The sequence below is a fragment of the Pezoporus wallicus genome, unplaced genomic scaffold (genome assembly GCF_028554395.1).
Source record: "Pezoporus wallicus isolate ANWC-B61680 ecotype Strahan unplaced genomic scaffold, APGP_CSIRO_Pwel_v1 contig_3017, whole genome shotgun sequence".
Classification (NCBI taxonomy): Eukaryota; Metazoa; Chordata; class Aves; order Psittaciformes; family Psittacidae; genus Pezoporus; species Pezoporus wallicus.
The window spans coordinates 2,980,605-2,991,313 of NW_026638957.1; the positions used below are offsets into that span (position 1 = coordinate 2,980,605).

General features: G+C 44.5%; 1 protein-coding gene across 2 annotated transcripts in view; it reads right to left on the minus strand.

Moving 5' to 3' along the window:
- The window catches only part of CCDC88C (coiled-coil domain containing 88C), a 95,320-nt gene extending 85,648 nt beyond the window's left edge, over nucleotides 1-9,672 (minus strand). Inside the window, exons 1-3 of one of the 2 annotated variants that reach the window (XM_057413304.1) lie at nucleotides 9,316-9,672; nucleotides 9,130-9,230; nucleotides 718-826 (exon numbers count right to left, since the gene is read on the minus strand). In XM_057413304.1, the coding sequence (XP_057269287.1) occupies nucleotides 718-826; nucleotides 9,130-9,230; nucleotides 9,316-9,375 (270 nt within the window). In that variant the 5' untranslated portion in view covers nucleotides 9,376-9,672. The remainder of the gene's footprint in view (nucleotides 1-717; nucleotides 827-9,129; nucleotides 9,231-9,315) is intronic. The other variant, XM_057413305.1, reaches the window with a different exon arrangement.
- Nucleotides 9,673-10,709: the final 1,037 nt, after the last annotated feature.

The window sequence follows — 10,709 nt, forward strand, 5'->3', positions numbered from 1 at the left end:
GCATCAAATATGTATCTAAGTCTGCAGAGGTTCTCAGCTGTCACCACCCTCATTTTAGAGGAACACTATTACAGCAGAGGAACACCGGCAGTCAGTTCAAGAACGATGCCTAAGAAGCGCACTGTCTGTAAGAATTTGCAGTAATTCCTGCACTTAAGTCTCTTAAAGGAGGAGTTTGGAACAAACAACTGCTTTAACACCCAAGAACAGGTACACAGCATACAATGTCTACCTTCAAGATAAGAACAGATTTTTCCTAATTAATGCTATAGCAAATTGACATTTATATTCTAGCATTAAGTACAGTTCTTCATAACCATTTGCTTGCTGGCAGCCCCTTTAACAGAAAGTCACTTGTTTTAAATTTTATACCCAAACCCATTACTCCAATGTCAGCAAATCCCTTCACATACACCGCCTGCTACCTCACCACAAAGGAGGTTTTTTACTACATGTACTATCCAAGCACTATCATAGTCTTTGAGCACATTTCTTCCTTGAAAGAAGAGGGGTGCCAGGAACCAGCCTCTGGCCGTGAGGGGCAGGTAAGGCAGGTGGATTGCCACTTCATAAGGAAAGCATGGCTGAAAGTGCTTTTACATAAACAGTTTCCTTTTGATTTCTTGTATCAATTCTTTTTTGAGCCACTAGCCCCTGCACCAGCTGAAACATTATAGCAATCACCACAGATCAATGAGCAGAGAGACAAAATCTCACCTGATAGTAAGTCTTAATGTTTCTGACTAAGATGGTCAGGTTTTGAACCCGAAGATAGGTGTCATTATTTACATGCTTGTTGACACACTGGTTGGTTGGTCGAGGATCTCTATTAAAAGAGGAAAAATAAAACAAAATATTACTATTTTACTCAGTACTAAGATTTAATATCTCAGTAATACACCATTAGGAAAACCCTTAAAAATTTACCCATTAAATGTGCTGACATAATTATATAGGATACATATATATTAATTTACAATGGAGAAAGCTCATTACCTTTGCCCATATGTATAACTTGGAAATTTCCATGAACACCACAAAGTATCATACTTTATAGTTAACCCACACAGCAGTTCAGGGCAGCTTCCCTTCCTATTTGTATTTCCCCAAAGAAAAGAGCATATTTAGCTTGTACACACTAGATCAAAGCAGTCTCTGATAATAAGGGGTTTATCTTATTCAAATAAAGGGAAGCCTAGGAAAGACTACCATGCCTTCCTTGGCTTTGGAAGTTTTTTGACAAGAGAAGGGTGTTAACACTTGATCAATGCAGAACCTGTATCTATTATACACTGAAGGGAAAAAGAAACATTGCACTTTCATTATACCATATCAACTCACTAGATGTTACTAGATGTAACCCCACAGTTGTTTCCATGTGAAAACTCATGTAAGCAGCAAGCTACTATGCCACTGTCTGACACTTACCAAAGTCTACAGCCAGAAAGAGAAAGCTTTGTACAGCAGAGAGATACTCATATATCCACTGTGCCTCATAAACACTCTACTGGGCTTCAAGATATGAATAAAACATAAACACAGGTAGAGATATAAGCAAAACAAGAAAAAAGTTGGTGTAAAGATTTTAGGAAAAGAAGCCTAAAGTTTATTTGATTTTAAAGAAAGCAAATCAAAATTGTACCTGATTTTTTTTTTTAATTTCTAAAATAAAAGATAAAACACAGGAAAAAAGCTGTAAATAATTTAATATGAATGTACACCTTCAGATAGCCTGTGTACACCCTAACATGCTGCAAACAAAAGGAACCTGAAAACCTTTATCTGCTAACACCTTAGATCAAAGTCTTGTGTTCTCCCTCTAATAAATACTCTTATCAGCAAACTCCCACACAATCCAAACACCTGCCTCCCAGAGCTCTGCTCTGTGGCTGTTAATTAAGCCATTCACAGCTCTTCCAGGGCCAAACAGTGAACTCCAGCAATGACAAGAAAATAAGAGAACTGATCCAATATTTGTTCTTAAAGTGTATCTGCCGAAGTTTACATAAGTACGTGAGAGAGCTTTTTCTATTTCTCTTTAAATGCACAGCCATCCCAAAGCGCCTCTTTAGTAAAAGCAGTGCTATGTGCATAAATATGACAGAATACATTGATATTCCAGAGATGAGAGAAAACCTCCACGGCAGCAGATAACATCAGACACAGTATTTATGCACCAGAGTTCAAGCAAACTGAAGTACAGATGACCACTGTGTAAACTAGTCACTGGTAGCAAGACCCTACAGAGCCTTTACAGTAGCAAAGGATTTTGTATACTGACTGGCACTGTAATCAATCACGAAAAAAAAAAAAAAAGAACAAAACCTACTGTTAGAAGCTTTTAAAGCAAAATCTGTAGTAAGTATTCCATTTTACTGATGCGCAGATACAGAAGTCATACCCATACACCAACTGACAGTATGGGTCTTTTGCAGCACAGCAAGTTGGAGAAGCATAAATGGCACCTGGGCTTCAACTGCGAGAGTACCAAGCTTCAGTACTGTCTGAGCTGAACCCTGAAGGAAGCTGGATGCTTAGCCTTTTTGGTGAGGTCATGACAACAAACCAGGAAGCCTAAAGGGAAGAAATGCACAATAAAAGAGAAGCTGGCCAAACAGAAGGACCACCCTACAGTTCTTGTTTCCATGGGAAAGCTCATGTAAGCAGCACACTGCCATGCCACTGTCTGGTACTGATCAACATCTACAGCCAGGAAGAGAAAGCTTTGACTGTACAGCAGAGCAATACTTCACAACCCATCTCAAAACTACATGAAATGGGGCAAAATTCCACAAAACACACCCACCAGCCACAGCAAAGGAGAGCAGATTTATTCAACAGCTGTAGGCAGTGCAATGCAGGACTTGGGTGAGGTTCTCCAAAGCAAGTAAGAACCAGAACAACTCCTCCTTCCAAGACAAGAACTGCTCATCTTTTGGCACAGTGGGGCTAGTCATCTATTACAAGAACACAAGCATTGGCAGAACCAGTCCCTCAGCAGTTCCGGGGCTTTTATCCTATCACCTTCATTAATGGTAATTGGTTGCCCCAAGTGCCCTTAATGCCACTGACCTCAGGGTCCTCTTAACCTGGAGGCAAGCGGCAGCATACAGTGTCACTCTGGCTGTCCTGCCCCCTCCTCTCCACAAACAATGAAGTTAAAAGCTTTTCTGAAAAGAAAACATAGCTCGAAGAAAATGACAGTATGGATTTCTGTATATGTTGCATAATCAACTTTATGCAGTCCCTCAGCTCACTCCAGAGAAGACGGTTTGCAGTGGAAGGCCAGCACAACCCACACTTCAAACTACCACAGGGCTTATTGTCTCTAGGTGGAAAGCTAAACAGTCCCTTCCCAATAAGCAATATCCCATTACTTTTTCATTTGCTGCCACATTTTTTCTTAATCCTGGGTCAGATAAGCTCATACTGACTACAACTGTTGTAGCTCCACAGACAAGAAGTTGGAGGACCTGCAGAAAGCTACTCTTGGAGGCAGCGGGACATTTCCAAAAAAAGATTTATTCTTTGCCATTTACCAGGTAAGCTCAGTTTTATCCATCTGAACAGGCAAAACATTTTTTGACATAAGCATGGAAATGAAGACTACTAATAAGAATCAAGGGTTTGAGGCATGCATTTATTCAGAAAGAATATATTTATTGCATTTTTCAAACATTTTCTGCGCCACTCCTGCTGCCTAAATTAACCGCGTCACATTATGTGAGGTCGGCTGGATCCCTCCTGCTGTCGCCTTCTCCATGTCAGTCACCTGTCCCTGAGACATCTCAGGGGACATGGAAGGGTTGAGGCAGGGGAGCTGGGAGAGGCAGCCCAGAGGACTGAGGCTACTTGCACTCTCAGGAAAAGAGCAAGCTGCCAGAACACCCACAGCCACACAGCACTTGCTGATCTCAACAGAAGTGAAAGGAGGCGGCTAAAAACCTAGAGAGATTGAGGTACTTGAAGCACTACAACCTATCAGCCTGATCTACAGCAAAGGAAAAGCGGAAAGGGGAAGCAGAGTCCTCAAGGAAAAAAAAAGCACCTGAGTAAACTTTACACTGTAAGGGGCAAGTTCTGTGTTTAGAGATTTTTCCACTATCAAGAAAACAGAGCTGTTGGTACCAAACTTTGACACATTCTAAGACCTGTTTGGTTGGTGAAACCTCTTCATGAAGAACTTACAGAAAGAATTTCCAAGGATCACACTGAAAACTAAAGATATTTTTACAACACCAACCAGGGAACCCATACAAATTCTTGAATGTATTTGAAAAATACCTGCACAGGACTTCAGTGAGATGCTTTTTCAGTCCCTTGATGTTTAGTATTTCCCTTACACACACACACACACACGTAATGAAAACTACAGCTCCCTTTTTAAAAATCACCTACTTGTAAAGATCAAAAAAGTTGCTCAAATAAGACGAAGGTGGCATGACTAAGAGAGGTACTTCACAAACAAGTAAACACCCAAGCCACATGAACAGAAGGAAAGTCTCAAACCTTACTACATACCCAAACATTTTAAAGAAGTCCTCTGGTTTTACACCTTCATGACTTTTACAGGAGCACAGAGAAAAGGAAGGGCCAGGAGGCAGAGGCCAAGTGATGAGTTCAGCAGGCATGGGGCCAGCAGCACAAGTGCTTGAAGATGCAATCTCTTAACCAATTAATAAAATAGAAATAACAAAAAAAAATTTAAAAAATGAAAATAATAATTCTCATTTGAGAAATTTCTGACATGGATTTTTCCATGATTAAGGGGGAAGCCCACAAACCAGGCCCAGTGGTTATGAGACATTAGAAGAAACCAGCTGTGCCCAGAATCCCATGGCACTTCACTCTGCAGCTAACCCGCCAACTGAAAATACACCATTCTTGGACCAGCCTAACTCTCCCATCATCCAACTTCTTCCTCTATCATCAAGTGGGATGATGCCAATAAGGCCGGCAGGGTTTCCAAATTGCCTAGAACATGGTAGAAAAATGCACCTCCAAATGAGATTTTTAATTAAACAGATGCATATCTCCAACCTTCCAGCATTCAAGCCATTTGCTGCAAATCACAAGAAGCGTGCTCTCACAACATGGCTGCTCCTGTCACACGGTTCAAATTAAAGCCACAGATTGACAGTACCACAAACCATGACAGCTGTGATTGAAATTGAAAGACCTATTATTGTGCATTTTTATTATGTGATTTCAATGCAAGCAGTTTTATCAGCTGTACTCCTAAGACATATTCCTATTCACTAAACATTTTGACAGCAGAGTCTACCATCAATTAGAAGAATTAGAACAAGTCAATATGAAAACATTTATGTGCATGTGTAAACCCCCATGCTATTTCCCAAATAAAAAGCTTTCTACAGTAAGTTAAACAGGACAAATATTTGCTTATGCTTGTAGGTGTTATGCCACAGCTGCAACTGTAACACTGAAGGCAGTCTAAGCAGTATGGCCACATGCTAGTTTCATACTGGAAGTGACACACAATCATCTGAAAAAAGTTTAAATTTTGTCCACAGAGAACCTCATTAACCTGATACATATAAATGCACCAGAAACACAGAAACTTGGAATATGGCAGTTCCACTTTGAAGATTAGCACAAAGTTTTGTATGCAGAGTTTTCAGCCAGTACTGCAAGTCTGCAAAAATCAACATGTCCTTTTTGCATTATCAGATTGAGGTATACACTTGGACAGCACACAGGAAAAAGAAACTAGTCTTTTAGAGCAAAATGACTTGAAAAAAACATTTGTCTTGTTTTAAAATATAGGTGGGGGAAACCAAACACTGCTGTCTCTTCTTATTAGCTTTAACTCGTTAAGCATCTAGGCACCATTATTGAGAACTAAGCAATCCTCAGTTCTTTAGAAAGGGTCTTGTTTTGTCAGGGATCAGTAAGCTAAGGAATCACCAGCAAAGCCCAACAGATGGTTACCCACTGATCACATTGTAGTCAGAATCTAGGTAAGCCCAGGCTGGGTTCACTTCTTTTGCTCTTGTGCCATGGCTACATTTGGTGAGCCTGAGCAAACTACATTTTATTCAGGCCTAGCATTCCTGGGGGCAGACTGTTTCTGAAAAAGACAGAGCGAAGACACAGCCTTGTTTTCACCTCCCGTCACATAGCCAGCAGGGACCTGTGGACAGGAAGAGTGGTAGACATCCCATATCTCTCCAGTGACACAGCTGCCTTGCTGATATGAGCCCACTGCCTAAAAAACATTGACTCCATAATTTCAAGCAGCTGGGATCTTCTTCTTGCCAGAGAGCATTTGAGCAAAATCCAACCTATTACAACAGAAATCAGAGGCTGATTGAACTGTACAGCCCACTAGCCTCAAACAGCTTCATTCAGCAACCTCCACTCAACAGGTATATCTGGATTTCTTCACAGATCCACCTGTCTCTTTGGCCATGGATTAAACTTTAAAATCTGCTTAGCTGCAGGACAAAGATGTTTTATTTTAATAATGAAATTCCCAAGAATTTGGCTTTCAAAATTTTCACTGAAAGAAATCTGCTGATCTGCAGCAAAGTACTGCATCACACTTGGTGTTTAGATGCAAGCTCACGTACCCACGTTACTTGTGTTCCAGTAAGCAAGCAAGCAGGTTATTTAAGCTAAAAACCTAGAAGTAATACGCATGCAAGGAGACAGCTATGACACCATGTGCCCAGCTCTTCCACTCTGCTACCCCCAGTTCTCTGCATGTGTGTGTGCATGCACACATCTGTGCTTTCAGGCAATCACCACTGTCATGGCATGGTATGTCAGATTCTAGCCAATTTATCAAAGGCCCTCATTAATACAATTTCAACAAGAAGTCTCAAGCCAAACACTGGAAGTCATCTTCAGGGATCAGGACCTGAAAAGCTGATGAGCAAGCATCTAAAATACATGCTTATTTCATTATTCTGAAAGCTTTGTGGGCAGAAATATGCCTTCAAAGGCTTTCCTGATTTACAGGCAAGCAGTAATTGCACTGCTACTTCTAAAGGTTAAGTCAGGAAAAAGTGAAGGTCGCAGCACCTTTCCCGAGTGCCTTGCTGGGTTGGGATACATAAATACAACCACAACCCTTCCTAAGTTAAACAGTCCTGGGCTCTCGGTAGAAAGCTCTTAGTTTCAAGCACCGAGGCACCATTTGAAGCACTGCCAAAGCTGCCTAAAAAGGAGGGGTAATGTCCCAGTCTCCTGCTCTGCACTGCTTGTGCGTCCCCCACTTAGACTTTTGGGAACACTGCTGGGAGACATGTTTTTTTTGGAAAAAACAAACTTACTTACCTGATTGCCCAGGGCAAGTAAACCTGCCAGGGCATTTCTCACAATCACATGGTACCTAACAAAAATGCCAACTAGAGGCACTGCACTTGGTCAGCCTATATGCTTATCTTCATTAATTCCAGGAGATCTTATTCTTCACTCTTTGTCCTCAAAGCATTGTTAAGTTGCTCCATAGACTTTAATAATTTTGTATCTCCTTAGACATGTTTCAACAGCCATCTACAGATGGCTGCTTGTTTGCGCACACCACTGGATAAATCACTTCTAAACCACATCACTCATAAGAGTGCCACAATCGTTCAAAAGCCACATAACTTCAGCCTATTTAACAAAATTCAAGAGCAACTACTAAATGAATTTTTCTTGTTTTGAAAGGGTAAGATTCTTTCACATGTTATTTAACCGTGATAGCTAAGTAAATGAGCAGCAGACTCAACTGCTGCTGTTCCTTGATAGTTCGGTTGGTCCTCTCCGTGCCAAGCATAATGGTCATAAATCTAAACCCAATTTCCCATATCTTGGAAAACTACAAGTCTGGATCCAACTGCTCATACTCAAGGCCCTAATTTGCAGAAAGTTACCTTTTAAAAGTGTAATTATTCCTTGAAAAATACTGAAATTTATGTCTTCTTTTTGTACCAGGTTTCCATCACAGCTAACACTTTACACCACTAGCCTGTCATCACCAAGTGGGCTGACTGATCTGGATTCTGTTCCAAACCATGAGCCTTCACCAGCTACACTAAGTTCCAGTTCACAATCTCCATTGTTAGCTTCCACAAACCAGAAGAAAACATGATTACCTGTCAGATGGAGCAGCCAGATACCAAAAGATAACAAAATCTGCCAACTTCACTGGATGGAGCAGGGGTTGTAAGTAAGTTACTTTTCAGGAATTTCACTTGAAGATTCCAACACAAATTCTTCATTTAAGTACTGGGACTCGGCCTAACGCTGCAAATCACTGAAGCTTCAATTGATTTTATTCACTTGAAAGAATGCAGCGCCAAAACTGAGGTATTTCCAAAGGCTCCTCTCTAGAAAGTCAAATATTTCTCCCTACAAACGTTGTTAGACACATTTCAGAACACTTAAAAGATGATAGAAAACAGTCAGGATCTGCATGTAGCAGACCATCAACAGGAAAGGATGTGGTTAAAAGAAACGTTCAACTTCTACCAACCATTCATTTCAACATTACAGTGTTTTCAGTGTTTGCTCTTTTAAGCTATTTATAAGTAAGTTTCCTGAAGACACATCCTTACAGTGCTGCCATAAAGAGATATCAGTGATGCTGGGCTTTTTTTTTTCTAAGTTACATATTTAATATTGAAGCTCACACAAGAGCAGACACACTTCAGATGAGATCCTTCCATTAAAGCTTCATATGATAAAGCACTTTCATTTCCTTATTTGTAGTAATGCAATATACCTTCCCCTACAGCATATATGAACAATTAAGAAAAAGTAACTGTTGGGGCTGGGGGGAAGAGGAGTAAAGGGGAAAACACCACCAAAAGAGAAAAACATTAAAGCATGTTTTAGAGAACCGAGTTCGCATGGGGTGTGGTTTTTTTTCTCTTTTTTGTTAATTTCAAAGAAAACCAAAAGGAAAAATGCAAACGTGGTGCTTTCGCCCTGCACCCGGTCCTTCCAGCCTGTCCGCTTTCCCAGCGGAGGATAAAGACGGCGCCGTCTCCAGCCGGACACCGCCATTTGAAGTGGCGACCTCTCCTCCGGCAGCCCCGGCGCCCCCCGTGGGTGAGGGCCGAGGCGTGCTCGGCGCTGCCCTCCCCCGCACGGTCTCTCCCTCCAGAGCCCACTCACATCTGTAGCATAATCTTGTTCAGGACGACGCCATCCACCAGGTCCATGTAGATGCCGAGGTTGTCCTCGTCCCCGCTCCCCAAGGCGCCGAAGGTTTTCACCTGCCGGAGAAGGACAGTTAGGGTTGGGGGATGGCGTAAGGGCCCGGCCGCTCACCGGCTGCCCCCCACTCCCCCCTCTGCTTACCCAGGTCACCAAGGGGCTCTGCAGGAAGAGCTCCAGGAGCTCAGAGACGGTCACGTCCATGTCGCCGAGTCCGGCTGGCAGTGGCGGGAGACTGGGGGAGCGGGGCCAGCTCACTCATGAGACAAAGGCGCGGAACCTATGCCCCGCCGCCCCGCTGCCCGTCGGGCGCTGCCTACAGGGGAAACAATGCGCTGCTCATCGCTCCCCCGCCCCGCGCAGGGGGGAAACTCAGGACCGCCCGCCGCCGCTCCGGTCCCTCCTCCCAGCAGCAACAGGCTGCTCTTCACCCGCCGAGCTCGCCCCGCAGCTGCAGGAGCGGCGGCCGGGACAGGAGCGAGCAGCTTCGAGAGAGCGATGCGAAGGGCAACAGCTGTCCACGGCCAGAGGTGGAGGCGCAAAGCTCCCACAGACCGTTCAGCCCCAGCGCCGGAGCAACACTACCTGTGGCGAAGCGCACCCTGACCCGGCAATTAGAGCCGGGCCGCGGCAGCGTCGTGACGGGCACGGCCCGCCGCGAATGAGAAGCCCGGAGAGGGTCGGCGCCGGCCAATAGACGGCGCCCCTGGGCGGCAGCGGGTGAGGGAGGGAGAGGGCAGACAGTCAGGCGCGGGCAGGATGCGGTGCGAAGCCGGGACGAGGTGCTTGTGCTTGCTGCACCCGCCCGTCGCATGGCCTGCAGGGAAGGGACAGGGGTTTCCGGCGGCATGTTGTCCCGTCTGCAGCAGGGCCCGGCCGGGGGTGGGGGCGGTTTCTATCCCCCCGCGGCTGCGCCTCATTGCCCCGTAGGCCGCGGGCCGGCCGGTTACAGCTGCTCTCCCCCTCCCCTTTCCGCTGCCGGGAAACGACCCAAGCGCAGATCGCTACACGCGGTGTGCAAGTTTGTGCGTTAAAAAGCAACAAAGTACGGACGAAGTGCTCCGGCGGCTGTTGGAGGGGTGCCTCGAAGCGTGTGGCATCAGCCCCTCAGCGCACCACAAAAACTCGAACCGCAGAGCTCCTGGAAGAGCGGGAGGCACAACCTGCTGCAGGCAACAGGACTCGTCCTGGGTTTAGTTAGGGAAAGAAATAACTTTCAGGAGGTACAAATGATGAGTGCTCCATCCCAGACTCAGATTTTGAGGAAATACCTTTTAGTCATAAAGCTGAACCGTTCTGTGCTTGGCGCTGCGTAGCTTGGTTGGGTTTTGCTAGGGTTCTCATTTGACAGTTTGCTGTTTTTCATGGATGTAGTCTTCACTCTTCACTCTACTTCTCCATGCTTGTGAGACACCACCCCCCCACCCCCCACTGCAGTGCTGAGTTCAGCTCGGGGACCTCTGACATAAGAAGGCCACGGACCTGTTGGAGTCCAGAGAAGGGGACACGAAGAGGGTTAGAGCACTTCTGCTATGAAG